This window comes from Chiloscyllium plagiosum, unplaced genomic scaffold (genome assembly GCF_037043375.1).
Source record: "Chiloscyllium plagiosum isolate Xiang-an unplaced genomic scaffold, Cpla_swu_hap1 HiC_scaffold_15, whole genome shotgun sequence".
NCBI classification, from domain to species: domain Eukaryota; kingdom Metazoa; phylum Chordata; class Chondrichthyes; order Orectolobiformes; family Hemiscylliidae; genus Chiloscyllium; species Chiloscyllium plagiosum.
In genome coordinates, this window is record NW_028270153.1 from 4,732,076 (window position 1) to 4,747,756 (window position 15,681).

The following is a 15,681-nucleotide window of genomic DNA, read 5'->3' on the forward strand; positions in this document are numbered from 1 at the left end:
GAAGCTTGCTCCCCACCCCCAGTAGATAAGACGTAGTGAATCATTTATTGTTTGCAATGGGACGTCAGCCTCATTGTTTCATTGCTGTGTTTAATTAATTCTGTGGATTCCAAAGCTCCCCAAATACAAAGCATGGGCTGTTATTTTCAGGGTGTTTCCCCACTCCCCACAGGGTCCTATTGTTTACTCCAGGGTCATGAAATGACAGAGTTTGAGTGTTTAAGGGAGTTTGAACTTGGCGATACCAGCTGAGCAAGACCAGCCCAGGTCTTTGAGATAATAGATACTTTGCTCTCTGCAGGGTGCTGTCTGCCCTTGATGACAGATTTCACTCAGCAGGCGCTTTCAGGATGAGGGAATCTGCAGGGACTGAGTGTGTAGTGGGTCGGGGTGAGTTTGGCAATCTGTCAGTGACACAGCATCAGTGCTTTAGATAGATTGCCAACTACTATTTGGATTTCCCTCTTGGGTGGTGTCTGACCTCCAACTGACCTGTCAGCTCTCCATACTGTCTGAAATCGAATGATGGATCTGTTGAGATTTCTGATGTGAGTGGACAGGATTTATGTACAGTTCTGGAGCAGAGGACCACTCTGGATACTTCACGGTGGATTGATATGACAGTGTACAGTTTACTCATTTCGTTGGATAATGTCTTTCCTGTTTTGCTAAAGCAGAGGACTGAGCTTTGACAGTAAGTGGGATGTTTTATCCTCACCACGAGTGTACGACCCAGTGGGATTTCGAAGATTCAGCAGCAACAATTTCCAGACTTTCTCAGTGAGGTCACTCCCGCCTCAAATGACCACCTCGCTAAGGCTTTTCTTCAGTAAAGGTTCTGGAACAGATATTCCTTCCTGGTTTGCTTCAGGCATTCTCAAAATCAGAAAATTAATTAAGTTAAAGAAACAACAGAAGTAAAAACTATTGAGTTAGTAATCTGTTGGTGTTAAAATATTAGCTGAAGTTATTGTGGAAGGATTTGGTGTGATTTGAGGCTCCCACAGTCTTATCAACATCTCCTTAATCCCAGTAGCTATCCCTGAGCAGTGACAATCATTATTGCTGCTCTCCTCACTTTCACCAATGGATCCTGCTGATCTCAGGTCTGTGGGTGTCTGCTCCTGGCCCTCCTTGCTAAGGGTTCTGTCAGAATTGGAATCCACGTTGTCCTCTTGCTTCATGACAACAAAACTAAATTGAAGCAATGACAAATACAGTTTCCACAGAGTGAGCAGAACATGTCTGGTCATAAATTGGTGCAGTTTAAGAGGCTCCCATTAAAATGTTGTCTTCCCTCTTGTCAATTCTCACAATTAGAGATTTTATTTGCATCTGAATGAACCAATTGGATCTATGTATCACCTCAAAACTTCAGGTGGGGACTAGCCTTCCCACTAATCGTAAAATCAGACACTGAATGTTTACTTTCTTGTCTGGGTCCATTGTCATGGCAGTGCCAAGGTTCACATATCACTGGACCTAAAGTACCCTTTAGAGAAAGTAAGGTTGGTGATGACCATTGGCCGAACACATCTGGCAGTAATAACTTCTCATTTTTTGCATTGCAAAAGTGACTGAATATTGGAATGTCCCAAGGCTATGTGAAAGGTGCCATATAAATACAAACCGCTCCTTTTTCTCACTGTCTCTGATAAATTTCCAACCCATGCCCAAGAGATGAAAGGATGGTCTGTCCACGTTGCGGTGTCTTACTGGATAAGTGAGCCTCCAATTCCTCTCTATCATAGTTATGTTCAAAGCAGGAATGCTCAGCAAAGCAATCTTGTTCTCATTGAGAGGAAAAGATCCATTCTCCTCACTGCTTTGAAAGGAACCTGCGCTGAAATGACAAAATGGTTTTGGAGTCTTTTCTAACTGTGCAGCTGTGGGCGCCCAGACAAATTCCTGTTTAAACACAACAATATATCAAAGTGTCGTGTTGGATTAACTTCAGCCGCAAAAGACGTACAACCAATTCCCAGTTGCATTTCAGCCTGGTGGCCCTGATATCTGCTTCATGCCCAGCTGGTGTCACATATGCTTTGTGTGTCAGAGATCACACAGGATTCATCAGCTCTGTGTCTCAGTACAATTTCTCTCCTGTGTATTTATCGATCACTATTGCATCCCTGCTCAACATGTCTAATTCATAATCACTGCTACAGTTAGCAGCTTTGTCCAATTTCTCCTTCATGTGGTTAATATCAGGATAAGCTCTCACCCTGTCAGCCAAGAGTCAAGCTGTTCTCTTCAATCGAACACAGGTTAAAAATACGCCTGACCTTCCTTTCTCTTGGAGAAGTAAAAATTGTGTGGGCTTTGTTTTTGATGGAGAACAGAAATGCACAAAGCCACCATTACACCTGGGTATGTGCACTGAGGTCTAGCCCTGGTTGTTAGCTGCACATCTCTCTCAGGCAGCTCCAGGCTGAATTCAGGCTCCAGTGGCCTATTCAGCAGCTGAAGGATGCGCAGGCAGAGAGGATTGGACTGTCTGCCATGTAATGTGTCAGGAATCTCGGGCAGGCAGTTCCTTTTGCAGGCGGAGTGCAGCTAAGGGTCATGGAGGCCTCGTGAAACGCCGCCAGAACCAAGCCAGGGCACCAGCTGGTGGAGGAGGAAGGTTCAGAAAGGGTTAACCTTGGGGGATTCAGGAGGGGTGGGGAAGAGCAGATATTTCTCCAGCTAGGGATGTGAATCCAGGATAGTATTTGGCCTTGTGCCAAGGTCAAGGATAGTACTGGGTGGTTGCAGTGCACTCTTGAGCACAGAGGATGAATGGTCAACTCTAGTCATTTATGGGCACACCATAAGGTATCAAGTGAGATGAGGTGCTGCTATCTTACCTTTGAAAACTGGGCAGGAACCTGGAAAACAATGTATCATCGCCGATGTCTTCCAGTGCGGCGAGCTTGTGGCTGTAGGAATTGGTGGATTGAGCAGATGAATAGCCAGAGTAAGAGGAATATAGTAAGGTCTAATCTGGTGCACAGAGCAGTAAGGTTGGTAATTGGTTCAGATCTGGAATACACTGATCCTGAGGCTTTCAAAAGAGAACTGGTTAATCATCTGATCAGAAAAGATTTGCAATGTAGATAGTGGGAATAGCTTAATTGTTCCTGGCAGGATGGTGTGCTCTAACCCATTCTGTGATTCTGTCGTTCCTGGCAGACTTGGGCTTGGTGTATAAAAATGGGCAGCTACATGTGCAGGGAAGAGGATAATGCCACATGAAAACAGGGAGCCAATTAGATTCCATCTAAGCTACATTGTTCGCTTCAAACAGTGGAAGCTTTACTCTGCAATGATCCAACTAGACTTTGAAAAAGTGGGAATGCCTAAAGCTGGCAATGAAATGAAATGTCCAACAATTCCAAATATGAACTCCCCTCTGCTCTACATACAGTTGATAACTCCAGAATATCATCCACAAGGTGGGTTTGAGGATTGACTGTGCAGCCTGTGGCACAGGCAGCATTTTGCAGACCCGCTGTAGCCAGACATCCACGATCTCTGTGAAGTGACCTGCTTTGTGAAACCTCTAACCCCCTACCTTGGCTCTAGCAGCCTCCCAGTAACCGAACTTCCTCTCGCTGATGGTGCAGTGAAGACAGAACATGGATGGGCAAGTCGCTCCCAGTCTACACTGCTACAGCTGATTGTCCTGGGGCAGTGGTGTGGGGTGTATATTAATCCTGAGTACTCCTTACACGGGGTTGGGGGTGGAAACAAGCACTAAGGTTCGGTGGTTCATGTTGGGAGTTCAGATCAGCAGGTAGTGAATGAGGGCAGGACCGGAAACTGCTTCTCAGCTAACAGGCAAACATCAATGATACATGACGTGTGACTACTAGGAGGTGCTCAGATCCTAGGTGGCACAATCCTGTCAATACAGTCACAACAGCAGCAGTGCACCCACAAACCCAAACCCAAACCCATAGCTGATGTTTCAGAGCAGGGCCTTATAGGATACTATCGTCCATCGACTGGGCATTTCACTCCTGTGGCTTTTCTGCTCAGGATTAGGTTGTACACCCAAATCACTGGGAGCAAAGATAATCTGCTGACCCTGAAATGGAAGGAGCTAAATGGGCCTTGCAACAACATCTTCAAGATCACAAAACAATGGTCACTGAAAGGTTTAAGAGATGGGGAGCTAGGTTCTCATTAGGGTGGGGGAATCACAGGAGGGGTTGGTGCAAAACGTGGAATTCAAAACGCAAACAGATCAGCTGTCATCTTGTTTGATGGCAGAACAGGGCCGAATGGCCTACTCCTCTTCCTGTCTCACGTGGTGATAATGAGGGAATGCCTCAGTCACTAATTGCAGTTTGAGTTTGTTTGTTTATTTGCGACAACATCTGTTTGTGTTATAGCCTGACATCCACAAGTAAGCCTGATTACCCTCTGGGTAACATTGGAAGAATAAGCAAGTTGATCACCCGTTGAAAGATATTGCAAACTCCAGGTCGACAGGTCCTGGAGTGGGACTTAGTCCCAGAAGTCTCTGGCTCAGAGGCTGGGACTGTCACCACAGCAACCCTGAGACCTCCCTTTTATCATAGATTCCTGAATAAAATCTAACTTATGAGACAACATAGATCCTTTAAGGAGACGTTCAAATGGAAGTTTTGCTCATTCCAGCTAAGTTGCTTTGTTTGGAGAATGCTAAGCTACTGATTCTGTGGCGGAATCACAGGGAATTATTGGTATTAATTCCCATTTTTCCCCTTGTTTTCAGTAAACACAAATCACGTCGTGATTCCATGTGTGGAATGTGCTGCTCGGGAGATCCTAGGTATCCGTGTGAAACTTTCCCTTTAATAGATGATCCCTGGCACGGCCCGGCTGGTCCCCTCGCTTGCTCGCTGCCTCCTTGCTCGCCTCCTCCCTCGCACCCTTCCTCGTTCCCTTCTTCCCCTTGTGTGTTTATCTGTCTTTCTTTACTCTCTCTCAGACCTCTCATTTTGTGCCTGTTGCCAGTGATGAGAAAGATAAATCTGTCTCCCTCCTTTCCTTTATTTATCTTGTCTCTCCAGTCTAACGACTGTTAGCACTAACTTTTCCATTATTTGAGAATCATCGGAGCATTTAATGAAATGTATCTGTTGTCGAAACACAAATAAATAGAAACAGAAGCAAAATCCTGCAGGTGTTAAAAAGCTCGGAGCTAAAACCAAGAAATGTTGGCACAACGCAGAAAATCAGGCCTCACCAATCGAAAAAGTTACACTGTTGTGGAAACTGACATTTTAACTCTTCCTCTGCCCCCAGACACATCTGACTTGATGAGTATTTTCTGAAATAAATAGTTTTTGAATTTTTTTCCAAAATGTAAATCACATGGAATACAAGGAGAACTAGCCATTTGGATACAGAACTGGCTCAAAGGTAGAAGACAGAGGGTGGTGTTGGAGGGTTGTTTTTCAGACTGGAGGCCTGTGACCAGTGGAGTGCCACAAGGATCGGTGCTGGGTCCTTTACTTTTCATCATTTACATAAATGATTTGGATGTGAGCATAAGAGGTACAGTTAGTAAGTTTGCAGATGACACCCAAATTGGAGGTGTAGTGGACAGTGAAGAGGGTTACCTCAGAGTATAACTGGATTGTGATCAGATGGGCCAATTGGTTGAGGTGTGGCAGATGGTGTTTAATTTAGATAAATGTGAGGCGATGCATTTTGGAATGGCAAATCAGGGCAGGACTTATACACTTAATGGTAAGGTCCTGGGGAGAGTTGCTGAACAAAGAGACCTTGGAGTGCAGGTTCATAGCCCCTTTAAAGTGGAGTCACAGGTAGATAGGATAGTGAAGAAGGCATTTGGTATGCTTTCCTTTATTGGTCAGAGTATTGAGTACAGGAGTTGGGAGGTCATGTTGCAGATATACATGACATTGGTGAGGCCACTTTTGGAATATTGCGTGCAATTCTGGTCTCCTTCCTACCGGAAGGGTGTTGTGAAATATGAAAAGGTTCAGAAAAGATTTACAAGGATGTTGCCAGGGTTGGACAATTTGAGCCAAAGGGAGAGGCTGAATAGGCTGGGGCTCTTTTCCCTGGAGCATTGGAGGCTGAGGGGTGACCTTATAGAGGTTTATAAAATCATTTGGAGCTTGGGATAAGGTCTTTTCCCCAGGGAGAGGGCATAGGTTGAGGGTAAGAGGGGAAAGATATAAAAGAGACCTAAGGGGCAAATTTTCACGCAGAGGGTGGTGCGTGCATGGATTGAGCTGCCAGAGGAAGTGGTGGAGGCTGGTACAATTACAACATTTAAAAGGCATCTGGATAGATATAGGAGTAGGAAGGGTTTAGAGGGGTATGGGCCAAGTGCTGGCAAATGGGACTAGATTAATTTAGGATATCTGGTCAGCATGGATGAGTTGGACTGAAGGGTCTGTTTCCATGCTGTATATCTCTATTACTTTATGACTCTAATTGTTATAAAATGCATTTAAAAGAAAAATTCACTTGCAGGATGTGGGTGTTATTGCCCGTCCCAGTTGCTCCTTGAGAAGGTGGGGTGAGCTGCCGCCTTGAACTGCTGCAGTCCACTGGTTGTAGGTTGACCCACAATGTCCTTAGGGAGGGAATTCCAGGATATTGACCCAGTGACAGTGAAGGACCGGTGATATATTTCCAAGTCACGATGGTGACTGGTTCGAAGGGGAACTTGCAGGGGGTGGTGTTCCCATGTATCTGCTGCCCTTGCATTTGAGATGGAAGTAGTTGTGGGTATGGAAGATGCTGTCTGAGGATCTTCGCTGAATTTCTGCAGTGCATCTTGTAGGTAGTTCACGATTTACATCGGCTTAAAGAGAAGGTGACTTCTCTTGACATCACTAGCTCAGTTTAACTCCTGTTCCAGAATTTTGCTAGGAACTGCATTCTTCTTCCTTGCGTCTGTCATTAATACTGCTTCCAGCTCATTAGGGGTTTGTGATCACACACCGGTGGTGATTATCGAGAGTAAAATAGATTGCTGCCCCCAGTGGCAGACTGTGGAAGTATGTTTTATTTTGTCAGGGGTGGTGTCTCAATATTACACGGCCCCCATCAGAGGTGCGGTGAATGATCGGCTGAAGGCCATTCCAGTAAGGGATAGAATTGTAAAACCGAAACAAGCAGTTCAGGCCATGGTGGTGTTTATCCATCACTAAAGTAGTGTAGTGAATCTCGTTTCCCTGTGTCCCATGGCCAATATTTACTTTACCCATTGAACTAACTGATTCCTACCTGAGTGTTGAGATTAGTCACTGACTGTTATTGCTGACACTTTGGTAGATGGTAAACCTGGCTCTTTATAACCAGCAATTTAGTCACTTTGCGCCTGTCACTAAAATCAGAGCTCTCTATTCCACCACCTCTCCAGTTTCCAAATAAAAATATTATCCAGTCCTCCGCCCTGACAGCAATTCCTGTTCTCTGTCTTTCCAGATGTCTCAACTGAAGTAGGATTCCATTTCTCCACCTCTGTGAACACAGTAACTGACTCAGGTCTGAAAAACGTTGTCTGCACCTTCACTATCACTGGGTCAGAATGCTGCAACTCTGTACCTGGCCATTCCCTGAGGGCAGCCTCACCCCATCACTGCTGGGAGTAAGAAAGGTGCCTCACTCCACCAGCCAGCACAGTGGCTCAGTGGTTAGCGCTGCCGCCTCACAGCGCCAGGATCCACATTCAATTCCAGCTTCAGGCGACTGTCTGTGTGGAGTTTGCACATTCTCCCCGTGTCTGCGTAGGTTTCCTGCAGGTGCTCCGGTTTCCTCCCGCAATCCAAAGATATGCAGGTTAGGTGAATGGGCCATGGGAATTTGCTGGTAGTGTTCAGGGGTGTGCAGGCTAGATGCATTAATCAGGGATATATGTAGGGTAATAGCATTGGGATGGGTTACTCTTCAGAGGGTCAGTCTGTTGAGCCCAATAGCCTGTTTCCACACTGTAGGGATTCTGTGAAAAGGCGCTCAGGGGGTGGGTGTGGGGGGTGAAGACAGAGGGCAATAAACATTGGCCAATATCGCTGTCCTGAGACTGGATTGCAGCAAGTTCACTGCCAAATGCTGCCGTTGTTCTGAGGAGGAATCCCTGGGTTTTGATGCCAAAGGCTGTGGTTTCTGGGAGAACTCTTAATTCTCTTCCTATGAAATTCCTCACATCACTGAGTTAAAATAGCGGGTGAGGTAACATTGCTGTTGGACGGCTCAACAGTAATCTAAACTGTAACCTTAGTTAATATTGTTGTTAGTTCACACAAACCCACGGCACAGAGTGAGGCTTTTTGTCCTGTGAAGCCACTTTGAAAGAAGTTAGCAATTAATTGCATCATGTTGTTCTTTCCTTCTGCCGTGACACGTTGTCTATCCCCTTTCTTTAGTTGCTCACAGGTTGGGGATGTTGTTATCAAAACCAGCATTTACTGCGCATCCCTAATTCTCCTTGTGAATGTGAGAGTGCGACACCTTTTTGAGCAGCTTGTTCCAATCCCCGTGAGGACCAATAGCCTCAAGCATGAGACCAAAAGTGATCAACTTTGACAGATCACACAGGGTTGTGTGTTTAAAGACATTTACTGTAACAAACCAGCTTAGATAAACACAGGCTAAACACAACTTAGTACATAATGAATATACTGAACTGCAGCACCCGAAAATTGTCCTTCACTCGCTGAAGATTTACAGTTTTAAAGAAATCAATCCAACATCCATATTTCCAACTGTATCATTGAGTCATTGTGTTGAATGATTATCAAAAGGTTGCTTTCTCAGTTTTGAGTAGATTTCTGAAGTGACTATCAGTTATAAGGTTGATTCTGGTGGAAATTCTACAGGGATGAATCTTCTGGATTCCTCCAGTTGGAATTGTATGTAACCAGAGACCTTCTCCTCTCCCTCATTCTACCTGGTCATCTACAGCAGGTACATAATCTCCTCACTGCCGATCACTCTCTGCAGCCTTTCATCTCTCTCTCTCTCTGAGACTTCTGCCTGTGTTAGATTATTCGGAATCACTAAGTCTAGCCACACTTAGCCCAGTAAGCTCTTGCCTTTGTTTGCAGATGTGAACATTCCCACTGAATCTCACTCAGTGCCTCTCTGCTTCCATAGTAATAAGGTATACTATTCCTGTGGCTGGCTAGAATTCACAAACATCCTGTTTACTTCCTGATGTTATCTGGATTTAAAGGAACAATCCCTAAATATAATTAACTTATAACACCCCCCCATTGACGATACACTGCACTCCACTGTGCTGGTAAGGTGGGGGATATTCAGGGTATTGACTCTGAAACAGTAGAGGGACGGTGATACATTTCCAAGTCAGGACGGTGAGTGGCTTGCTGGGTCTGTTGAAGGATGTGTAGGTAATTTGAATGTGGGGGCTGATTTATTCCGATATAGTCAATGCCTGATGAAACAATCACAAGTAAAAGATCAGCAAAAACCAGAGGATTCCAGAATCACGTCACCCCCTCCAGGTGCATTCTCGTGGAGACTAGTGGCATTTTGAATTTTTAAAAGCAATTTCATAACCACTTAGCCAGTTAGAGAAGAGAGAGAGTAGCAAATCAGAGAGGTAGAGAGACATAAAACTGTGGAGGTCAGTTTTAAAATGCCACAAAGTTCTAATTGTTGGTTAACAATGAACGGCAGACTAGGGGAGTTCTACATTCTAATGTTACTGTTTAGATCTGAGGTCAGAGTGTGGTTAGTTCCCCAAATTTCAGATTTATAAGTAACAGCATTTGACTGACAAAAAAAATGAATTGATCTCTGACAGACAAGCATCCGACGTTGGAAAAAAGCTGTATTTTCAAACAACAGACCATCCTGGCCACAGTATTCCCAATTCAGGAAGAACAGTCAATTCTCCACGCAGACCAGTGAGTCAGGCTTTGTTTTTTTTTTAAAAAAATGCTTCCTTCACCATCTTGAATCTGATTTTTTTTTGCATTTATTCATGGAATGAGGACATCACAAGCTAGGCCAACATTTACTGCCCACTCCTAATTACCCAGAGGGCAGTTAAGAGTTAACCACAACGCTGAGGGTCTGGAGTCACATGTGGGCCAGACCAGGTAAGGATGGCAGTTTCCTTCCCTAAAGGACATTAGTGAACCAGATGGGTTTTTACAAGAATTGTATATAAGAAGTGTATATATTAAGACAAGATGCTGGAAATCTGAAACAAACACAGAGCATGCTGGAGAATCTCAGAAGTCTGGCAGAATCTGCGGAGAGAGAAACAGAGCTAATGTTTCGAATCTGGTACAATTCGTCTTCAGAACTGAAAGATGTTGGGAAGTTTTATTGTATAGTTTTGGCTGAGATGGAGGAGGGGCTAAATTGAACAGCTGGGGATGTCAAGGCTTGTTGCTAAAGACTAAGGGGTTGTGAATGCTAGTGAGCTGGAATGGAGTGATGATGGTGGCCTTGCACAACCCCTTGGTCTTGAACAGTCAACCTCAACACCATCTGCTCCCTTTACCCTCTCCTCCATCTCTGTCAAAACTATAAAAAGCCCATTTTCAAACATCTTCCAGTTCTGAAATAAAATCATGTCGGACTCAAAACGATAACTCTGTTTCTCAATTGACAGTGGTTTCATGGTTAGCTTTAGATTAGCTTTAATTCCAGATTTATTGAATTTCAATTTCACCATTTGCCATGGTGGGATTCAAACCCATACCTTGGAACATTTTTGTGATGTTCCTGAATTATTAGCACAGTGGCGTTACCACCCTCTCCCCCATGGTTTGTACAAGGCAACCAGATGACCCTTGCTGTAGCAGTGCTGTGTTTGAACCTTGTCCGTCCTTCTGTACTTTCAAACACATCACTGTCACTAACTCACCAGCAAGAACATTCTAAGCTACCCAACTCCCTCACCCTACCAGTGTAGACTGTGCCCAGATTCAGGAAGTGGAAGCTGACCTCTCCGTGTTGAAGATCTCTTTGGCTCTTCACGTTATCAGGAGGTCAGTTTGCAATGAATCAAGTGCGGAAAGTGATTGAGGAGGCCCAGATTCCTAAGGGATCAAATTCTAAGAAAAAAAAAAGTTGCTTCAAAATGCTGAATTTCCTTTTACTGAAAATTTCTGTGCCAAATGAATGGTTTCATATTATTTCCATATTGTATAAAGTGGTAGTCAGTTCCTGTAATTGGATGTCCAGTTTGGAGGTAGTTTCTAGTGAGGACATCTTGTGGTACAGTGGATAGTATCTCTGGGGCAGGAGATCCACTCTGGGACTTGATGACCAAGGAAGGTGTGAAGCAGCCAAATAAATAGGTAAACCGTTGGTAATACTGCCGATACAGCCAGCACGGGCAGTAGGTGCGATAGAATTAGGATTAAGACTCCACATGAAGTTTCTTGCAATGTGTCAAAGTTACCTCATTCCATGGTGGGGAGGATACAGTCCCTGGTGGTCATACAACCAAAGGTGTGTTGACCTTCACTGAAATCTAGGTGTCCAGTAGAGTTAGGCTGTCATTAGAGACCATGATGATCCCATGAAATTGGAAGTTAAGGGTTGTGTCAACTAGAGAATGACTAGAAAGGCTAAGGAGGAGTTAGGACAGTGCGATTGCTTTCTCATTGGAAGAGAAAGTGTTAATGGGCATCAGAGAGAATGCAGAGGTGAAATAGATAAATTATACAGGAATACTTCCATTACTATTTGAACAATTAAAACACCATAAAAAACATCTCTTGTCATTCAGCAGACAAGAGATGACTGCTCACTTCAGACGTCAGTTTTAGAATCAAGTAATTTAATTTATTTCTGGATTATCTTGAAGAAAAGTTCTTTAAGTAAAGGGATAGGACTGCTTCTATTTCTGGTAATGGTGATTTCTTTGCATGAACTCTGAGCTGTTTGAATGGTCCTTGCATTGGTTTGCCTTTGCTGACAGCCTTTCTTTCTGCCTGTCTCTCTGTTCTCCTTCAGCCAGTGCCCCATCCCCATCTCCAGTCTTTAGTCCACCTCAAATCCCCAAAACTGCCGCTCCCTCCTTCCCAAGCCTGACCCCAACACTGCAGTTTGCCTGTGTGCATGCCCATTACCTCGGAGTGGAGAGCTCAGCATGTTGTGTTTTAAGTGATGGGCTGTTTCAGTAAGTTCCGTTGCAGACAATGCCTGTTGGAATACAAGACCTGGTTTGCACTTCACAAAGTTCCATGCTCTTCGCTTTCGATCCACCTTTTGTGTTAACTCTGTCCAAGTATTTATTCCTAGTATGAACCATGGATTCCTACAAGTCTCGGTAGAAAATGAACAATAGATTTTGGTTTTGAAATCTCTCTTGCTTTCTATTTTGGTTGTTTAGGGCGTACAGTACATGGCACAGGGTCCCAGTCTCTGAGTGGTTACTTTTGGAATGGGGATGTTGATGATGGTGCTTGACTCTATTTATTAATGACATCATTGCCATGGCATTGGAAATCCCAAATCCCTGAAACGGGATTAATGGCAGGGAAAACAGACTTGGGTTGAATAGTGTGAGGGTAAATGTATCTTTGGCATTTTGCTAAACTATTATCTTTGGCAATCGAAATGTTAACAGTGGAGTGGTGTCCATGTTAGGAGAGTGTGTACCTGGACCATGGGAGGAGATATAACATCAGCTGATGGGGTCATTGCTAGGGGAGTTTACAAAGATATACAAACTTCAGGCTTTATATTGGCCACAATGTTCTTCCTGTTATATCCTGTGACATTTCCAAACCCCATCATATTTAAGACAATTAAGCAGATCTCAGGAACAGGAATCACTCCAATTCCACTGAATCAGGCCCATTTCCTGTTACAAGGTGATAGCTCTATGAATACGTTGTGTCACCTTTGTAGACAACAGCCTGTCATGTAAATGATTGTAATACCAATTTAACTTATTCTTCAGATTCTTTCCCATTCTCCAGGAGAGGCAAAGTTAAATACCTACCCTCCACACACACTCTCACATACAAACATTCACGTATGCAACACACACTCTCCCACGCACATACAGTCACTCTCACACTCACATACAGACACACTTTATCACATGCAAACATGCACTGCCTCACACACACACACAATCGCACACTCACAGTCACACACAGACACATTCTCACACGCACATGCGCACACACACACATACACAGACACAGTCACACAGACATACAACTCACACAGGCACACACACACAGAGTCACACACTCACACACAGACATACACTCACACAGGCACATACACACACACAGACATGCACTCACACAGGCACATGCACACACACACAGACACAGTCACACACACACACAGACATACACACACAGACACACACAGGCGCACACACAGACACAGTCACACACTCACACGCAGACATACACTCACACACACACACACAGTCACACACACACACAGACATGCACTCACACAGGCACGCACTCACACAGGCACATGCGCACACACTCTTCAGATCGATCTTAGAGGGTGAATGCTGAAGCTGGGTCATGTTCTCACAATGCTGGCCTGGAGACTGTATTTATGGAACAGAGCTCAGGGTCAACACAGTTTGTTCATCAGCTCTGAGGGTCTCTGGCAGTATACATCAGGGGACACTTCTATCAATGCTGTCTGAAAAGGGGGAATAGAGGGACAGAGGTATTTGAGAGTAGAATGGGGGTGGACAGTTTAGACACTTGCTGGAGTTTGAAGGGGCAGAGAAGCTCCTTACTTAGTGCTGTATTAGAATCATGTTTGATCCTATGATTAAAATCTACAAATGTACTTGTTAAAAACATAACTGATGTTGCTTCGAGTGTTTGGAGGACTGTTGATCCAGGGACTGTGTGGTGGAGTGTTTACTTTGTGGTCCCGTACAGTGGCATGGTGGCTCAGTGGTTAAAACTGCTACCTCACGGTCCTAGGGAGCCGGGTTTCATTCCACCCTCAGTCATTGGACTGTGTGGAGTTTGCATATTCTCCCTGTGTGGGCATCATCCCACAGTCCAGGCTATGTGGGTTAGCCATGGGAAATGCAGGGTTACAGGGGTGGGATGCTCTTCAGAGGGTTGGTGTAGACTGAATGGCCTGTTTCTATATTATAGGGATTCAATTACTTTTGGGAGTCCTGGCATGTGTTCTGTATCTTTCAGTTTGTTTTTCTAACCTTCCTGCCAATCTACCTTCTCTGTGTTCCTGTTTCTCGCAATGCCTGCCTCTTTGTTGGCTATGTTGAATAGTCCCTCTTCAGTGCGTACAGAGGCACTGTGCCCTACCTCTCCCACCATTACATCGATGACTGTACCAGTGCAGCATCCTGCACTCAGGCTGAACTGGAGCAGTTCATCATCTTCACCCACAACTTCTACCCTGCTCTTAAATTCACTTGGTCCATCTTGGACGCTTCCCTCCCCTTTCTTGACCTCACCATTTCCATCTCCGGTGACAGTCTCCAGATGAATATTTAGTACAAACATACAGACTCCCATAACTATCTGGACTACACCACCTCCCACATAGTATCCTACAAGAACCCCATCCTGTTTTCCAAATTCCTGCGCCTCCGCTGCATCTGCTCAGAGAAGAGACATTCCATTTCCGAGCATCCCAGTTGTCCACCTATTTCAAACAACGTGCTTCACCCCCCCCCGCCCCATCGTCCAGACAGCCCTCCACCGCACCACCTCCCATTCCCCGCTCCACTGCTCTAAACCCACCCCCACCCAAATACAATAAAGACAGAGTTCCCCTTGTCCTCCCCTACCACCCCACCAGTCTCTGCATCCAACACATCATCCTTAAACACTTCCACCAACTCCAATTAGACCTCACCACCAAGAACATCTTCCCCTCCCCACCCCTTACTGATTTCTGCAAGTCCTTGGTTTGCGCCACTCTCCCCACCAACCCCCCCTGAACCCCCAGGTACTTCCCTGCAACTGGAAAAGATGTAAAACCTGCCAGTACACCACCCCCCTCACCTCCATCCAGGGCCCTAAACAGTCCTTCCAGGTGAGACAGAGGATCACCTGCCTCTCCTCCAACCTGGTTTACTGTATCTGGTGCTCCCGATGTGGTCTCCTCTACACTGGGGAGACTGAACATAAACTCAGGGAATGGTTCACCGATCATCTCAGCCGGGCCGACAGGAGCTGACCGGACCTCCCAGTCACCATCCATTTCAATTCCCTTCCCACTCCCTTTCCAACATGACCATCCTTGGCCGCCTCCATTGTCAAATCAAACCACAGCACCTATTGGAGGAACAACGCTTCATCTTCCACCTGGGCAGCCTACAGCCCGGAGGACTCAACATTGAGTTCTCCAATTCCAAATAACCTCCCTCCCCATCCTTCAACTCCTTTCTCAGCCCCTCCCCCTTCCTTCCACTGCTCCCTGCCACCAACAGATCCATTCCTCCCATTGATCAACCAGATCGTACCCTCTACCTGTCTTCCTCTATTCCCACCTCACCACTCTGCCCCCGCCACCCCCTTTATCTCAGCTCCCCCCACACCCACCCCCAGTTCTGAGGAAGGGTTACACCCGAAACATTGACTTCTCCACTTCCTGATGCTGCCTGGCTTGCTGTGTTCTCCCAGCCTCCTGCCTGTCTACTTTCCTTCTCCTGAGCTCTCACTGCACTCCCTGTTCTCTAGCTCTCTCCTTCCGATCTCTTCAGTCCCCCTCTGA

The 15,681-nt window shown here is 45.3% G+C and overlaps 1 protein-coding gene across 4 annotated transcripts in view; it reads left to right on the forward strand.

Annotated features, from left to right (window-relative positions):
• The window catches only part of kcnq2b (potassium voltage-gated channel, KQT-like subfamily, member 2b), a 179,561-nt gene that overhangs the window by 138,655 nt on the left and 25,225 nt on the right, over positions 1–15,681 (forward strand). For 3 of the 4 annotated variants that reach the window (XM_043710920.2, XM_043710923.2, XM_087994701.1), the window contains one exon: positions 4,745–4,801. The exons of the other annotated variant lie outside the window; for it this stretch is intronic. In XM_043710920.2, the coding sequence (XP_043566855.2) occupies positions 4,745–4,801 (57 nt within the window). The remainder of the gene's footprint in view (positions 1–4,744; positions 4,802–15,681) is intronic. 4 annotated transcript variants of the gene reach the window in all.